A 19,560-nucleotide genomic window follows, 5' to 3' on the forward strand; every position below is an offset into this window, starting at 1 on the left:
AACTTTGTTTTGGCCGTATTTATTGGAATGACATTAATTTAGTATACCAGGGTGGTATTCCAGGAAGCTGGGTTAACTTTCCATCCGCTAAGCCCTGAACTCTCTGTCAATTAACCCAAATCCTGCTTACCGTGAGTATGTCGGTTCCAAAACAGCTGATAAGAGTTAAATCAACCTCCTGAATATAACCATGGGTTAATGCGCGTACACAGCAAATTCATTAGTGTTAAATTTTGAGTGTTGAGGTAATTCAGAGTAAAGTGTTATAATTCTAGAGTTAGATAAAGATAAAATAACCCTCTCAGTGTTGGAAGCTGATTTGCCTCCTTGTCGCACAGAGTTACATGTATCTAACGCTAATATAGTGTTGACTACTACATCCGGGAATTTATGCAGCAATATCCCTGAAGGATTTTTCCATACGCCATTTTCTTCTGCCACGAGGAGCAATGAGAAGCAGCAACTGGTGAGTAAAAGTACTTAAAATGTTTATACATAGACATTTGACATAAAAATTGTTATATATACGTTAGTTTTAAATATCATATGTAATTTTTCATCATTTATTTTGTTCTGTACTATCTATGTTACATTAAAGAAACTAAAGCTGTCTTAAAACCGCTCCTCTTGGTTAAAATACGAGAAAATACGGTTTGTGACTGAATTTAAATAGCTTTCCTTAAACATTAACGGAATAGTTAATAAAGTTTTACCGATGTTAAACAAGATAACGTTGTATTTTTATTTCCGTGCGCGGGCCTGCCGCGCGGTTCGGAAAACTACCTCCAGCTCCCTCACGCGATACCCGGGCACTTTTCACACACTTTTGCTAGTAACAGCAAAAGAAAGGTCCACGCGTGTGAGGGAGCTGCTTCGTTTATTTATGTAACACAGCCATACATCGTGCTTTTTTGCTTGCTTGATCCAACATCAAAAGAAAAAACGCCCGTTGTATAGCACTAACAAGTGCCCTTTCTAGATAATTAAACACCTGCCATTCGCCATTTTCTTCCATCGCGAGCAGGAGTTGTGGTGAGGTTCACCTGCTATTTCTGCGTGAGGCGATTATTCTGACTAAATTCGAATTTAGTCAGTGTGTTTAATCGCATCACATGACAAAGTTTTAGTTAATGATCATAATTTATTAAATTTAGAACGAACGTTACTCAAACCATGTCTTTGTGTGAGTGTATGTGCGTGCTTGCGTGTGTAATTTAGCTTCGTTAACTAACGTACATCTTTTTTTATAGGAATCAACAGCTTCTTGAGGCTCAACGTTCAAATATTTCTCCTTCGGGTAAGTGGGAGTTACATGTGAAGTTATAAATTTAGACTCGAGAGTTATGAATTCTGCCAATGTTGATAGAAAATGCCATTTGCAGATGAGCTAATTGCTTTCAGAAGTCATGCTAGAAAGTTTACGAAGACTAGTTGTATCTATAATTTATTAAACGTGTTGTCTTAAGTTCATAGGATATCGGGGCACCTAAAAGGTACAAATATAACAGTTAATAAAAAGCAATTTACAGTTGACCAGTTATTTTTTATTACTCTTTTGTCAAGCTTGTCGAATTGTCAGTTTAGCGAAGGTGACAAGTTTATTTTTGCTTTAGTGCGTTTGTTAAACAGGGTAGAACGATATTGCCGTCATCATGACAAGTGTGAAAGGCAGTATGTACAGTTAGAAGCCTTTCAAGCCTTAAAAGAACGATTGAATACACAACAACTTCAGTTTCAGAAGGTACTATTTTATGGCAAAGCATAATTTAGCATAATATAATCTTTCTGAATGTTATTTTGTAAATTAAATTAGGTATTTATCATTTAGATATCTAATATAAATTATACTGTATGTCTCTTTTTTTCCTCTGTAGACGCATGTTGTTGATACAAAAATGATAATTAAGGTGCAGTATGAAAATCGCAAAAAATACATCAAATTACAGGCTGCTGATTTTGATGAATTCATTTCTGAAGGTAAAATTCACAATAACAACTTGAGTAAGTAATAACATGTACTAGGTTACGGAACCCCGGAAGGGACGTAGTGGAGGAGAAAAAATTGGCTGGGTGAAAAAAAAAATGGGCGAAAGAAAAAAATGGGTGGGAGGAAAATATATATTTTGCATTATCTCGCAAAAATGTTTCTCCACAAACACTTCCTGTTCACTTCACTCACGTAAACCCTCCCGTTTTTTGCCGAAATTCTCCCATATTTTACCATTCTATTCCACTTTCTGTAATATGCAATATATATGCAACCTCTGAACCAGTGAATGCATGTATAAGCGCTGACTGACAGACGCGCTCCGTACAATAAACTGATTCCAGATCAGCGTCTGTACGCGCCATCTAAAGGGACACTTCTGTTATCAAACAAGTGAGCAGCTAATGAATCTCATGTTTTGTTTGATAACAGTGGTGTCACTGTAAGAATGCACAGATCAATAATGAAAGCATTCCATTACTTTAGAATCTGTTTGTGCTCCTTTAAGAAAAAATTAGCTGTTTAAAATAAAACATGTAGGACAGAGATGTTTACATATTATTCAGTGTATTTGTCTGCTTAAACATACACCCTCTCCTCTGTAAATGGCGTGTACAGAAGCTGATCTGGCATTCGCTGGTTCAGAGGTTGCATATAAAAGGCGACCGTCGACGCACGTATTAATGTAGAGAAAGTGGGATAGAATGGTAAAATACGGGAGAATTTCGGCAAATCGGGAGGGTTTACATGATAGAAGTGCACAGAAAGTGTATGTGGAGAAACAGTTTGCGAGGGAACGCAAAACATCTTTGCGAGATAATGCAAAACATTTTTGCGAGAGAACGCAAAACTTTGTGAGAGAACGCAAAAACTTAGAAATATATATTTTCCTCCCACCCATTTTTTTTCTTTCACCCATTTTTTTTTTTCACTCAGCCAATTTTATTTCTCCTCCACTACGTCCCTTCCGGGGTTCCGTACTAGGTGGAGGTAATTTGGTAATTTAAAAAAATGTAACATGTTTCTCTTTATCATCATTTAGTGAGAGAAAAGTTCTCCATTCCTGCTAGCAACATTACAGTGGAAGATGACTCTGGCACGGAGGTGGATGAAACTGTGTTTGCAGAATTGTCTGCAGTGGCAGGGATTTGCTTTATTGTGAAGGACGGTTTGGATCACGGTAAAAAATAAATAGTAGTGGTCATTTTAGATAATTTCATTCACTCTGTATTCATCTTGCGTCCATTTTAGTGGCATAGTTAACCAAATGCTAAAAAAAAAACTGCCAGCAATTCCTCACTAGTGTGTTAAAACTTTTACTCAGTTTTGAAGAAAAGGTCTCATTAGTTGGCATTGGTTAATATGTAAATTAAAATAAATGTTAATAATTAAAATATTATTGATTTACTATTATTAGTCTTTATTATAAAAAGATTACCAGAGTAACAAGTTACCAAGATTACAAATATGGTAACACATGTATTTGTCATTATTAATATTGGATAATTTTACTAATAAAATTTTCAATAAATTATTACTGATGGTTGATATCTGATATATCCATAAGTATACTGCAAATAAGGGTAATTGCTTTTTATATGTTTTGTTTTATTCAGACACATCTCGGTCATCAACTCCATCTGCACCGCTGTCATACAGTGGGAGTTCCCTCTCTGTTTTGAGTAGTGGTAGTGACAGTGACTTGTCAAGACAACCCAAACGAATGAGAATTGATGAAGGGCCATTACAGAGTGCTTTGGCCAAAGATGTAAGTTTATCGTCAGAAGTGTGCAATGGGTACTAAGTGTAAAACAAAAAACTATATAGGGCAGGGCGATAATTCGGTATCGATAATTATCACAATATGTATTTTTTTCGATAAAACAATAAGTGTTCGATAATATTTATGCAGTATGCGTAAGGCTGCGCAGGCATTTTGCAGCCTGCATTTCCAGATGCCACACGCAGTACAAGCTTACAGCCATACAGTGTTAGTTGCACTTGGAGGGGTAAGAAAAAAATAAGGTAAAAAAATGAAGATGCTAATAACATTACAGACCCAAACAAGTGTTGGTAAACCAGCGCAACTACCCAGCAGAGTTTCATCATTTTTGAAAGCCGTGCCTTACGATAAAAAAACCCTGAATATATATATATATATATATATATATATTTTTTTTTTTATTTATATTTTATTTTTTTTTTTACATTTTACAAAATGTCTTAAATCAGCTGCACTAAGCGGTTGGCATTCTGAAAATCTTTAATTAATATATATAAGATTTGACATTAATCGTGATAATTATCGATATAGACTGATATGAAATAAATTATCGTGATATGATGATTTTCCCAACAAGCATTGCTCTTGTTGGCTTAATAAAACAATTAACAGTCTAATTTACATTTTAGCTTATAAAGCAGATCCTCCAGACAAAATCAGGAGGGACAAAAGTGTTGGAAGAATATGACGAAACTGGGACATTGTGTGACAGTACAAGAAGGCAAATGGTTAACATTCTTGCTGCCTACATGGTTGAAATGGAAGGGTAAGTTTGTTGTATTAATATTAGGCAGTTAATTGCTATTAAGCTTTTTTTCTCTTAAGTTTTTTTTCGTGTACTTTTTCATATTGCGCAAGTATTAAAATAAATTTTTATTTATTTTTGCAGGAGAATCCCTCAGCGGAGGACTAAAGAAAAATATGCATTGGGAATTGTCACCTTGTTCCCTGCATTAAAAGATCCTTTTTCAACAAAAGGATATGTAAGTTATGTATTTATTTTAACATATTGATTTAAAATGTATTTATCATTAAGAAAAGGTAATGAATTTGCTTGACACTTTTAAGGACTGTCACAATAATTAATGCACGTGCGTGTGCTGTATTTGTTAAATTATGTTAGTGTGGATTAACTAATGAAAAAGACAACAGTAGCAACATTAATTTGAAACATTTATTAAAATATTGTACTACATAATATTTATACTATGAAAAAGTTATGACTGTGGGGTTCCTTCTATTTGCTTATAATAAAGTTAAACCAACTTATGTTTCTGTTTTTGATTAGGAACATTTTTATGATGGCCAAAGTGGCTCTGGATTTCTTGCGTGGAGGTTAAAGACAATTCAACGAAAGACTAAAATTGAGTTCAAAGAGTCTAAAATACAGAATGCAGGAGCAGGTGGTCCAACCCAGGAAAGGGAGCTGCCTTCGGCTGCTGATCAGTTGGATGAAGAACGTTGTAAAGAGTTAATTTCCTTAATGAACCACACCACTGACCGAGAAACTGTCCTGCAAAAGATGAAGGAGACCTTTTGCTATAGACAGCGCCTTATCTACAATCCTGACGAGTCGCACAACATCCTCACAGTGTTTCCAAGGCTGTTGGACACGAAAGGGCTGGTAAGTGATGAAATGATTTCCGTGAACTACAATTCATATCTGTAAAGCATGAGATGGTCAGTAATACTTTTTTGTTGTTCTGTTCCTGCAGATAGATCAAGATTTTAGCCTCCTATTTGGTGCAGAAACGGCTGCCAAACTGCTTGAGAAGTGGCCTACCTTCTATAAGGAAAAAGTGATCAGAGAAGCAGAGAGTCTTACTACCACCTCAGTGCTCCAAAGCTTGCTGAATTCAGCCAGGAATCTGTACAATGATGAGTCTTCCGAGGATCATCGAGGTATGGCAAATAAAAATTTTATATCTAACAGAGAGCTCTAATGTGAATTTTTGAAAAACAGCTAATAAGGGAAAATAATAAATTGTTCTATTGTTTCTTACAGAGTGGGACAGTGATATGGCATCTTTTTTGCTGCTCCTGCACATTCTACCACCTCAGCCTTCTAAAAAGAAAAAACAGAAGATCAGTGCAGCTCAGGCCATGGAACATCTAGTTGTGTTTCACAAGGTTTGTGCAGAGCTACAGTTTGTAATCAACTGGGCAAGATAAGCTTAATTAATTTAGTGCATAATCTAAGATTATCATGATGATCTATTTTTTCCTCCAGTCAAACAACAGTTTTGAAGAACACTTCGCAAAACAGGAGGGACATCGCCAACCATACCTCCTTGCTTCAGGAATGCACAAGAGCGCCATCAGCAATTACTTTATTGCAATGGACAAGATGATCATCCCATGCCAGGGAACCACCTCGTTGGCAGCCATTGATGAACTGTTTAAAGCACACTTCGTTTTCAGTGTAAGCTATGATGATGCACTCAGCAACATGTACACATTCCTCCAGACAACAGTCTACGGTGTAGATGTTGACACCACTAAAGAAAGTCCAAAGGTGAAGGAGTTACGAGCAAAGTTCATGAACAGAAACTAAAAGACTATGTTTAAGTGCCACGTTTGCAGAACATTGCATGATGCACCCAGTTCATTAATTCAGCACCTTAAGTTTTTTCATGGATTATATCCTGGCAAAAAGTTTGTTCTTGTTTGTGCACAAGAAGGATGCTCAAGGCAGTTTAAAAGTTTTAAGGGTTTTAAAATGCATTTAAATACTTGTCATTATACTACAGATCTTGATGCAAGCAGTGATGTTATGCAAGTACCACATCAGTCAGACTTTGGTGAACAGAGCTCACAACACAACTCTTCTGTAATGGACCAAGATGCAATCAACGAACCATCAACATCTCTTATGTCAAAAGACCAAGCAAAAGATATGTGCGCGTCAATTATTGCAAAGTTAAAGGGCAGTGGCGTTGCGAACAGTGTAGTGTTATCTGTTGTTGAAAGTATGGAGGAGTATGTTGATGAAATTCATGCAAATCTTGAAGAACAAGTGCTCAGTGCTTTACCTGCTGAAACTCAAATAAGAAGTGCTGTGAAAGATGTCTTTAGCAATGCTTTCAATCCATTTAGTGACTTAAACACAAATTCCAAAATGACAAAATACTTCAGTGAAAAATGGGGTGTTGTTGAGCCAATTGAAATTCATTTAGGAGTGAGATTTGATTCAAAAAGAAACAAAAAATCTGGAGTATATGAACAGGTTCCAGTAAATGACACTTTCATTTATGTACCCCTGTTAAAAACGCTAGAATTTATTTTTAAAAATCCCGAAGTATGTAGTCATATTAATAAACCTCCTGCAACAGATTGTAACTTATACCAAGACTTCTGTGATGGAAAATACTACAAGCATCACGCACTGTATTCTAAGTCACAAAATGCTTTGCAAATTCAAGTTTATTATGATGACTTTGAAACCGCAAACCCTCTTGGGTCAAAACATGGGGTTCACAAGCTTGGATGTTTATATTTTACAGTCCGAAATTTACCACCACGTTTAAATTCGTCTTTGATGAACATTCACCTCATCTCTTTGTTTCATTCCCAAGATTCCAAAAAATATGGCATTGACAAAATTCTTTGTCCATTTGTTGAAGATGTAAAAGTGCTAGAACAACATGGAATGAAAGTGTCATTTACTGAACAACCTCTTTATGGTACAATTGCTCAAGTAACAGGGGACAATTTAGGTCTGAACTCAATCCTTGGTTATGTGGAATCTCTCTGGAAACTACTTTTGCAGAATGTGTCTTGCTGACAAAGGATTGGCTCAAACAATGTTTAGTGAAAATGATCCACGTATGGTTTTGCGCAGCAGATTGACAAATGAGGAGCATTACAATTATCTTCGTGAGAATCCGAGGGAAACGTTATGTTTTGGCTTGAAACGCAACAGTATATTCAATTCTTTGTCATACTTCAGTGTTTCAGACAATTTTGTTTTAGATATCATGCACGATGTCTTAGAGGGCGTGGCACAATATGAGATTAAGTTGTTGTTTGGTTATTTGAATCAGAACTTCATTTCTAATGAAAACATACTCCAGCGTGTATATGCATTCAATTATGGTTTCATGGACAAAAAGAACCGTCCAACACGCATAAACCTGTCTAGTAGTGGCAACAGTATTGGACTTAACGCTAGTCAAACATTATGCCTTAGTAGAAACGTCCCACTAATCTTCGGTGATGTGGTCCCAGAAGGTGACAGACACTGGCATTTACTTCTGCTTTTAATCCACATAGTAAACATAATATTTTCCCCAAGTATTACAGATGGAATGATTGTATTTCTAAAACATCTTATTCGAGAGCATCACCAGCTATTCAGTGAATTGTATCCCCAAAATAATTTGATACCAAAACACCATTTCATGATTCACTACCCTGAGTGTATACGCCAAATTGGTCCTTTAGTTCATGTTTGGAGTATGCGATATGAAGCAAAACACAAATTTTTTAAGTCCAGTTTGAAAAATTTCAAGAACATAACTAAGTCCCTTGCGATGAAACACCAGATAGCTGTCGCATACCATTGGGAGTCACTCTTTACAAAAGGGATTGAATCTGGGCCTGTTAAGTCAAAGAAACTGACTGATGTTGACAATGGTCATTTGATTGCAGAACATTTTCAGATTGATATGTTAAGTGAAGTAAATATCACTAGTTGGATTAAACATGAAGACATTGAGTTTCACACAGGTCTTGTTGTTTGCACAGGTGTTGTTGAAGAATTGCCAGTGTTCAACAAAATTGTTTGTATATTTCTGAAGAATGAAGTTTATTTTTTGGTAACGAAAATGGAGACCTCATTTGTGGAACATTTACATGCATTTGAAGTTACTGAAAACATGCATAATGTTTCAGTTGTTATGCCTCATGATTTAAGATTCTTTAAGCCTTTGATGTACAAATGGCTTATGGTGCAGACTCTTTGTTTTTTGTTGTACCAGACTGCTGCATTGTGTAGAATGCAAGATAATATTTTAAGTTTTGTTTCAGGAGATTTTATGTACAAGGTCATTGTACAGAGTGTTTTAAGTGTAATGTAAAACCATGTTAAAGAAAATAAAATGTATTCATTGCAGCACATATTTATTGCATGAGTGGTGAATTGAAATGATACCTTGTAATTATAGAATTAACGACAGGGCATAATGTAAATACAAATGTAAAATATGTCAAATGAACACTGGTGAAGTGTTGAAAATTTAACCTAAGAGTGTTAACACAAAACACTGAGTGGTGTTCATATGATCCTTTTTGGTGTTAATATATTACACTATAAAAGTTTGCTAATTAACACTCTCGGAGTGTTGACCGTTACCACCTTCAAAATAACACTGGTACAGTGTTGAAAAATTTACCTAAGAGTGTTAAAACATAACACTGACTGGAGTTCAGGTAATCCTTTGTGGTGTTAATATTTTACACTATAAGAGTTTGGTAATTAACACTCTCTGAGTGTTGATGATGTTAACTCTTTCAAAAGTGTTATTTCAACACTTTTCCAGTGGTTCCCATATAAACTCTGAGAAATTGTTAAATTTAACTCTAAGGTAGTTAAATCTACAATCTAAAATTTGCAGTGTACACGGCGCATATCTGAAGGCATTTTCAGTAGATCGCTAAATTTATGTGTTACCATAGAAAATCACGGTGAGAAAAAAGGGAACACACTTTACAAAGGCGGAGTTGGAACTTTTATTTAATTTAATTTGGAGTATGATTTAAGATTAACAATGTGTGCTAGGAAAATACACAACGTTTTTCCTGTTAAATAGACAAATAGTCAAAGTTTTTCGTGTTTTTTGTCCCCTTAATTTAGCAGGATAAGTAACCAACTAGTCAACAATGTCTCTCAGCCCCTACAGTAATAGTTTGTATATGTGTGTATGTGTATGTGTGTGTGTGTGTGTGTGTGTGTGTGTGTGTGTGTGTGTTGAGTTGAACTGACTGTTCTTTTTAACATTTAAGTTGGCTAAAAAGCCTTTTCTCTCTCTTTTCTCCCCATCCTTTTCCCCTCGTTTTTCCTTTTCTCATCTACATTGAGTGGTGTGGTTTTGGAGCGTGTTCAGTCCCAGCAGTTCCTGTTGTGGTGAGCGCTACTATTACTACAACTATGAACGCAATCAATATTCTGTCAATGGTGGATTAAAATGTCTTCGCAATTTGCTGGAATCCCATCATTAGTGCTTCGGTTCGTGTGTGTCTTTGTGTTTTCCTCGGCTGTGTGTGGTACACTGATGTGATCCCACAGCGACTATTAATCACGGCCTGAATGAGTCAGTGTGTACAGAAGGATAAATTCCCTCCGGACGCTCCTCAGACGTATAAACTCATTGCTTGAGATGTGCCAAACAATATACACAAATGCAGAAGTCTTTTTTTTTGTGAATTGAATTCTGTTCCATTACCACTCTAGTATAAGCCAGGAATACGACAGATGAAATATACAGAAAAAACATTTGGTGGAGATGCAATTTTCACTCTCAAATGGCTAATTTCACAAATATTTACAAAGACAAGTAACACATGGAAAAAAAACAACATCTTTTCTCATGTGAAAAAAGTTGCATTTACACTTTTGTTTTTATATAATGTTGTATTGTGTAATTGCACAACGAAACACAAATGCAACAGCCCAGCTAACAACTATGTTCTAAGGATGTTACCATAATGTTATGAACATGTTATTTTATCTAAGCAATTTTTTTTAAAGGGAGAGTTTACCCCTGAATAAAAGTTCTGTCAGTGTTGGGTAAAGTTACTTTTGAAACTAATACATTACAATATTGAGTTACTCCCCAAAAAAGTAACTAGTCGCATTAGTATTATTGTGTTACGGTACTTTTGAGTTACTTTTTCATACCTGCCTGAGGCTTGATCTTTCAGAACTTGTAGGGTATTTTTCTTCTTTTTTTAAATAGAGGAATTCTGCATTTAACCACACACTGTATAACCTAAACCTTCATTTACCTGAAAAAAAACCTAATTATAAAGAAGATTAGAATAATGTTGCCTTCTAAGAACTTCCTGACAAACAATATACAGATTAATGAAAGTTGAAAGCAATGTGTTTGCTACTTCTGTATTTTTGTCTTATTAGTTCAGTAAAATCACTGTCCATTGAGACTATAATCCTCTTTTCTCCCATGTGTTCAGAATAATGAGAATACTTCCATCACAGAAATGCAACGCTCTGCCAGCTTGGTTTCTATCTGTTTTTTGTTTTTTTTAAAGCAAATTAATTCATCTAAAAAGTAACTGGGGTTACATAAAATAACTCAAATATTATTACTTAATTTTTTTTAAGTAATGCGTTTCTTTACTTGTTACTTAGAAAAGTAATATTATTACGTAACTCGTATTACTTGTAATACATTACCCCCAACACTGGTCACTGTTGACTCACCCTCAACTTCCAATGAATTTCTTTCTTCTGATGAACTCAAAAGAAGATATTTTGAAGAATGTTGGAAACCAACAGCCATCGATTTCCTTACTGTATGTATGTACGTATGTACGTATGTATGTATGTATGTATGTATGTATGTATGTATATATATATATATATATATATATATATATATATATATATATATATATATATATATATATATATATATATAGTTGAAGTCAGAATTATTGGCCCCCCTTTGAATTTTTTTTTCTTTTTTAAATATTTTCCAGATGTCGTTTAACAAAGCAAGGAAATTTTCACAGTAGGTCTGATAATATTTTTTCTTCTGGAGAAAGTCTTATTTGTTTTATTTCGGCTACAATAACAGCAGTTTTAAATTTTTTACACACCATTTTAAGGACAAAATTATTAGCCCCTTTAAGCTATATATTGTTTTCGAACATCGATGTAAAAACATTGATGTACAATAACTTGCCTAATTACCCTAACATGCCTAGTTAACCTAATTAACCTAGTTAAGCCTTTAAATGTCACTTTAAGCCATAAAGAAGTGTCTTGAAAAATATCTAGTCAAATATTATGTGCTGTCATCATGGCAAAGATAAAATAAATCAGTTATTAGAAATGAGTTATTAAAACTATTATGTTTAGAAATGTGTTGAAGAAATCTCTCCATTAAACTGAAATTGGGGAAAAAAATAAACAGAGAGTCTAATAATTCAGGGAGGCTAACAATTCTGACTTCAACTGTATATATGGGCCAAGTTTGCTGTATCATGACCCACATTTAAAATATATTTAAATTATTTTTGAGGTAAGAAAAAATTCTACCAATCAGGTCGCCTAAAGCGAAATGCTTCATGGGTTTATCAAATTCATTGCAGTTGTGGCACACCAACATACAGTATCTGGCCCAGTTCATGCCCAGTTATGGGTTGTTAACTTGGCTGAGACTTGGCCCAGATATGGTCCATGTTTGGCCCTTGTATGGAAGCCAGACTTGGTCACGTCATGTACCGCAATTTACTGCGCATGTGGGCCAAGCAAAAACTGATTGTTTTGACCAGATCTGGGCCACAGAAATGTTGCTATGTGGGCTGTACTGCATGTGTTTGGACTGTGGGGGAAACCGGAGCACCCAGAGGAAACCCACACCAACACGGGACGAACATGCAAACTCCACACAGAAATGCCAACTAGCCCAGCTGGCACTCGAATCATTCATCGAATTCATTTTCTTTTTGACTTAGTCCCTTTATTAATCAGCGGTCGCCGCAATGGATGCCCTTCCAGCAGCGACCCATCACTGGGAAACACCCATACATTCTCATTCACACACATACACTACGGACAATGTAGCTTTCCCAATTCATCTATACCACATGTCTTTGGACTTGTGGGAGAAACCGGAGCACCCGGAGGAAACCCACGCCAACACGGGAACATGCAAACTCCACACAGAAATGCCAGCTGACCCAGCTGGGACTCGAATAATGAGCAGATTTGAAACAAACGTCCTTATTTTTCGACTGTAAGCCCATTTGCAGAATGTTAGCTGCACGTCATATATCGCACAGCCATTTTTCCTCCATGTGTAGTGAAAGGTCTGCAACTCGTACTGAAAAAGCGTTCAACAAGAGATTGATTGTATCAGAAAGGAAGCTGTGTGTTTTATTTTCACGCTTGATGTGAAGCACATTGTGAGATGGCTGCTATTAGAGAAGCGTTTGGCTGAGGCTGAAAGTGAAAGACAAGCATCAGCAGCAGAGAAAGGAAAGCTTGTTTAAATGTGGCGTTCGGTGTATTAGACAGTAAATTCACACACGCTCTCAGTGTGTTGGTTTGGAGAAGCTGTTATGCCGTGTGTGCAGCCTGCTGGACACATTTCACTGTTTCAGTAATCTGCTCACACTGCCATTCATCATCATTACCACAAAACCCACTGCTCCAGGAGGACATTTTAACCTGCTGAAGGAAATATTGCTACTCTCTCTCTTTTCTTTTTCTTTTTGCAACAAATACCAGATCTCTCTTATTGGAATATGTTTTTAATTGAAATAGTTTACTCCTGTCAAAAAGGCAGCAATATTCTATGTATTATGCTTTTGAAAATCTTTTTAAAAAGTGGTTAATGACAAATCACTTGTGTAAACCTGATTATTATAATTTTTTTATTTATATTATTATTATTATTAAATTAAATATAAGTTTTTTTAATTAATGGTATATTTAATGGTTTTATTATTGTTGTTGTTGTTGTTGTTATTATTATTAGTATTATTATTATTATTATTATTAGTAGTAGTATTAGTATTATTATTATTATTGTTAATAATAAATTAAATATAAATATTTTTATTAATGGTATTATTTTAATGGTATTATTATTATTATTATTAATTATAATAATTATAATAATATGATAAACAATAATAAACAAATACATATTATTAGTAACATTCATGTTATTATTATTAATAGTAATAAAATGAATTAAATAAAACATATTAATGGTATTAATAATAATAATAATAATAATAATAATAATAATAATAATAATAATACCAAAAAACATGTGGGATATGTGAATTGGGTAAGCTAAATCTGTCTGTCTGTCCGTCTATCTATTTTATTTATTTATTTATATTTTTATTAATTAATTAATGAATTTATTTATTCATTTTTTTATTTATTCATCTTTATTTGTTTATTCATTTATCTTATTTATGTTTTTTATTTATTTATTTATCTATCTATCCTTTATCTATTTATTTATTTATCTACCTATCTATCTTATTTATTTATTCTTCTTATTTATTTATCTATCTTTATTTATTTATTTATTTATTTATCTTTATTTTTTTACCTTATTTATTTATTTATCTTATTAATATATTTATGTATTAATTAATTTGTTTGTCTATCTTTATTTATCTATCTACCTATCTTATTTATTTATTCATCTTATTTATTTATTTTTTATCTATCTATCTATATCCATCCATCCATCCATCCATATTTATTTATTCTTTTATTGATTTATTCTTTCATTCATTCATTCATTCATTCATTCATTCATTCATGCATTCATTCATCTTTACTTATTTATATATCTTTATTTATTTATCTATCGTATTTATTTATTTATTTATTTTTTTATTTTTATTTATTTATTTATTTATTTATTTATTTATTTATTCATTTATTTATTCATTTATTTATTTATCTATCTTATTTACCTATCGTATTTATTTATTTATGTAAAATTATTTAAAACATATTAGTTTATTTAAAAAAAAACTGATTCAGGTTTCACTTTATTAGTAGTGTTAATTGCTACTTTTTACTTATATTGTTCATTGCTACTTTTTGCTCATTGCGAATACAGATGAATTTGAATATTAATGGTACTTACTACTACTACTACTACTAATAATAATACTACTACTAATAATAATAATAATAATAATAATAATAATTTTCCAAACTTATCAATGCAGCTTAAAAATGTTTTATAGGCAAGAAACTAAATGTGTATTACAATTTTGAATTTTGCTTTGAAGATACTCCACTATAATTAAATAGGAATTTTGTTAGTCTTGACATTTAAACCTCTCGGGTGCGTTTGGATGTATTCATAATTTGTATTACAAACACACCAACATTATAGGTCTAATTTTAAATATTAAGGTTTTGTTGGCAGTGCACAAGTTTTCTGTCAGGCGGTGATGGTAAATCAAGCATTTAATTCCTGCAATTGTTCTGAAAGTGTTGAAGTCTTTATTAGTCATATTTTTTACATCGGCTTTTTAAGATCTACTCTGAACTCAACTCTGCCGGCAGCGCTTAGAAACAAATAACAATGTGCACAAAAACATGTTTAATCTCTCATAATTAACACTGACACATAATCCTTTTATATGCTCTGCTGCATTTTTGCCCAGGGAGAGTTTTAATAACTGCCTATACATGTTCAGATTCTACACAAACACACACAGGTTTGTTTTTGTGAATTGTGGGGACAATAGCCATTGGTTTTTATTCTGTACAAACAGTATTTCAGGATCTGATATTTGAACACATATCAGCGGTATAGTCCTGTCATATTTGTTTTGAAGTTTTGTGCATAAAAAATAGAGGCACTTCTAGTAGGGACATATCCACTGCAAAAATATACAATAAAAGCAAAATTACTTGAGACATCAAAAAAAAAAAAGCGCAAAATGAATCACAATTCATTTTCTAGTAAACTAATTCAGCATGTATATATGCATTTTTACATAAGTATAACAAGCTTTATTATCTTGCATCTGTTTTGATAGATAGATAGATAGATAGATAGATAGATAGATAGATAGATAGATAGATAGATAGATAGATAGATAGATAGATAGATAGATAGAAAACAAACGTTTAAATATTATTTATTTATTTGTATTATTTTTATATAATGTAATTTTTAATTGAATAATTTTATTTTATATTTTAATTTTAATTTAATTAATTTTTTTATAATTTTATATTTCATTTCAGTTTATTTTATATTTTATTTTATATTTTATTTATATTTTATTTTATATTTTATTTCAGTTTATTTTATATTTTATTTTATATTTTATTTCAGTTTATTTTATATTTTATTTTATATTTTATATTTTATTTTATATTTTATTTCAGTTTATTTTATATTTTATATTTTTATTTTAATTTTTTATTTTATTATTTGTTTTATTTTTATATATTTATTTTATTTTATTTTATTTTATTTTATTTATTTATTTTATTTTATTTTATTTTATTTTATTTTATTTTATTTATTTTATTTTATTTTATTTTATTTTATTTTATTTTATTTTATTTTATTTTATTTTATTTTATTTTGGGCTTGTTTTTAGTAAGACATCTAAAGATTCTCAAACCATAATACATCTTTCCGAGAAGCAAAATAAAAAAAAATCTGATTTTCTGAAAAATATAAATATAAATATACAGAATAAACAAACAATCAAAGGATTTTTTTTTCCTTTTAATCTTTTAAATATTTACTAAACATTGCAGCTATTGCGTTTTTTAAAGTTTTTTTTTTCTTCTTTCAGTGTAGGACCTTGAACTGAAAATCCAGCTGAACCTGAAGGACTCTTCAATAGACGTTCTCCTTCATTCATCAGTGTTCCTGTGGAAGCACGCAGTAATAATGAGCTGTTAATGAGCTGTCAGTCTGACTGTCACAGCACTGCGTCCTCAACAGGAAACCTGAGATGAAGGAAGAAAAAACTGCAGAGTGAGAAATTAAAGGGGATCATTAAAAAGTGCGTCAGTAAAGAGCTGACGTTTGAGTTCTGTAAACAGGAGAGCATGTTAACTTTGGAGAGTCCTGATACTGAGACCACTAACCACTTACCTAAAGGTCCCATGAAATTAAATTAAAAAAATGTAGATGTAAGCTTTAGTTTGCTAGTTTTAAGGATGTCTACAAGCTAGTGTGCTCCAAAACAGCGACAAAATTTGCGTTTAGAAAATGTAAAGCTAATATAAATACGTAAAGCTGGCAGCTTGTTACTTACGCTTATTTTTTTTATTTGACCTCATACTTCAGTTTCTCATCAAATCTTCTGACCAATCATATGCTCTCTAGTGTCCCCGCCCACTTCAGACGCTTTTCATTTGCTTTTCATTGATGCGTTCGAGCTCAACCACTCTCACTGGCAGAGCTGTGATAAAAACAAACACTACTGGTCGTTTTTTTTAACGGGAGGAGCTACTGTGTCCCAACCCTCTCTTCATGTGTAGTTAAGATTACGTCCAAACATCTAATTAAAAATTGCAATTCAAAGCACTTTAAACATTTTCTGTCATGACTTCTGACAGGGTAAAAATTGCGTTTCCTCATCAAAGTTGATTATTATTATATAGTTTTTACTACTAATAAATTTAATTATTGCTATTATGATTATTTTTATTATTATTGAGCTATGACTTATTAGTTCACATTATTCTGATCATAAATGGGTATTTGGTTTAATTTGGTTCATTACAGAGGTAAAATGGTTGCCAAATAATTGTTACAGTTGAAGTCAAAATTATAGCCCCCCTGTTTATTTTTTCCCCAATTTCTGTTTAACAGAGAGCAGATTTTTTTTTTCAACACATTTCTAAACATAATAGTTTAATGACTCATTTCTAATAACTGATTTATTTATCTTTGTCATGATGACAGTAAATAATATTGACTAGATATTTTTCAAGACACTTCTATACAGCTTAAAGTGACATTTAAAGGCTTAACTAGGTTAATTAGGTTAACTAGGCAGGTTAGGATAATTAGGCAAGTTATTGTAAAATGATGGTTTGTTCTGTTGACTATCGAAAAAATATATAGCTTAAAGGGGCTAATAATTTTGACCTTAAAATGCAATTTAAAAATTCTAAACTGCTTTTATTCTAGCCGAAATAAAATAAATAGACTTTCTCCAGAAGAACAATTATTATCAGACATATGGTGAAAATTTCCTTGCTCTGTTCAACATAATTTGGGAAATATTTAAAAAAATTAAAAAAATTCAAAGTGGGGCTAATAATTCTGACTTCAACTGTTCATCTACAGCAACTTTCCCACACTGATGCTTGTAATTAATTATTTAATTGTAACATTATTTCAATGCCCTATGAAATGCATTTTTCTCATTTAGAATCGATATTTGGGCTGCATCTGAAATTACAGACTTTCAAACTATATAGTGCGCTAAAAACAGTATGCGAGCCGAGTAGTATGTCCGAATTCATAGATTTAAAAAAAAACATTAAGTGAGAAGTACCCGGATGACATACTACTACCGGTGAGATTCTGAAGTGTGCATCCTATGCACGCTATGCTATCCCATGATGCACTGTGAAAGAATTCATAAATGGGAGTTATGTGATGCAACTCACGAGAGTAGGTCACTTGATCATGACAAAACGGCAGATGTAGTACATTAGACTTTACATTTATACCACTCGCGTTCATACTTTTACTAATGGTCGAGTAGTACATTTAAATTCAAATGCAGTACCTACTGTGTAGTAGGCGATTAAAATCTAACTGTTGCTTTAAATGCAAATGAGATCTTTTCAAAAGAGGGCGGAGCTACAAATGTCTATGCGTCAACAGCCGCTTGTTAAGTGTGAAGTCACGCAAAGTGGCTTCCGGGTCCAAGCGTTCTATCAAACTGAATGGGGAGACTCATCAACGTTTACAGGGTGATGTAATACTTTCGAAAATCGTGTTCGCAATATATACAGTTGAAGTCAGAATTATTAGCCACACAACTGTGTTTAAACTCCTTATAAAAGTGATAAGTCCCTGTTTTACAGACAAAAAAAAAAAGTATTTTATTAGTTATACAAATAACTAATGTAAACGTTGCTTATAATAATTTAACAATAGTTTATTAACCATTAAAGGGCACCTATGATGAAAATCATCTTTTTATAAGCTGTCTAAACAGAAACTGTGTGTAGTATAATATATTATATATATACATTTGATGATGGCTGATGATCACAGAGAGCTGAACAGATCTTTAAATCCCGGTTGCATTATGCATGTCCTGTCTTGTTGATATGATTATACGCGTTTACTACGGAGACATGGTTAATACACGGCTGTCAATCAATTCAGTGAGTGGGAAAACCACACTCCCATGTCACGTTGTGGTCGGCTTCAAAATGGAAGGGATTGGATCTTATTTTGATATCAGGAAATTTAAAAAAAAAAAGAGGTTTATTGGCTTTATATCACCCCAATATGACTGTGGACATGTGGACTGTGGATATATATATATATATATATATATATATATATATATATATATATAATAATATATATATATAGTATATATATATATATAATATATACTTATATATATTAACGCTGTTAAAATAGCAAATGCATTTGCGCTCATATGTGCGCCCATAGGCGTTTTGGTCTAAAAAAGGAGGCGTGTTGAGGTGCATTGCTGGCGCATTGCTATTTTGCTATTTTGCTATCAAATCAGGTCTATAGTCCAACACCACAGCGCATTAGTTGTGCTCCTCACTTAAGCATTGCTTAATACACACAGGATGTACAGTAATACGCAATATCTTTACAAATGAAAGAGAATTAAAGGATAAAAATATTCCAAAAAAACATTATTTTCTAGCCTCTCACAGAAGGAAACATTTTAGATTGCTCAAAAAGACTTTTTAATGTAGAGTATTTAAATATGATAGGTAAAAAAAAAAACAAAGTGACTTATTTTTGTTATTTACTGGACGTGTGATGTAGGGTCATGCTCAGAAACTGAAATAAATGTTCAT

At 32.8% G+C, this 19,560-nt stretch overlaps 1 protein-coding gene across 2 annotated transcripts; it reads left to right on the forward strand.

The window, feature by feature from the left end:
• Window positions 1-212: 212 nt before the first annotated feature.
• Window positions 213-8,833, forward strand: LOC130239748 (uncharacterized). Of its 2 annotated transcripts, XM_056471064.1 has the most exons (12): window positions 213-466; window positions 1,251-1,297; window positions 1,614-1,741; window positions 1,875-1,977; window positions 3,030-3,167; window positions 3,604-3,755; window positions 4,400-4,536; window positions 4,660-4,753; window positions 5,059-5,394; window positions 5,486-5,672; window positions 5,776-5,900; window positions 6,001-8,833. In XM_056471064.1, exons 1-12 carry the CDS (start codon window positions 450-452, stop codon window positions 6,322-6,324), a joined length of 1,788 nt encoding a protein of 595 aa, XP_056327039.1. In that variant the 5' UTR covers window positions 213-449; the 3' UTR covers window positions 6,325-8,833. The 2 variants fall into 2 exon arrangements, with proteins under 2 accessions (XP_056327039.1, XP_056327040.1); XM_056471065.1 differs by lacking the exon at window positions 1,614-1,741 and having other exon boundaries at window positions 444-466; window positions 6,001-8,830.
• Window positions 8,834-19,560: the final 10,727 nt, after the last annotated feature.

Source organism: Danio aesculapii, chromosome 13 (genome assembly GCF_903798145.1).
Source record: "Danio aesculapii chromosome 13, fDanAes4.1, whole genome shotgun sequence".
Classification (NCBI taxonomy): domain Eukaryota; kingdom Metazoa; phylum Chordata; class Actinopteri; order Cypriniformes; family Danionidae; genus Danio; species Danio aesculapii.

Coding starts and splice junctions, on each gene's coding strand:
- LOC130239748 (XM_056471064.1), top strand. Junction 3,756..4,399: donor AGAGTGCTTTGGCCAAAGAT/GTAAGTTTATCG, acceptor TTTACATTTTAG/CTTATAAAGCAGATCCTCCA. Junction 4,537..4,659: donor TACATGGTTGAAATGGAAGG/GTAAGTTTGTTG, acceptor TTATTTTTGCAG/GAGAATCCCTCAGCGGAGGA.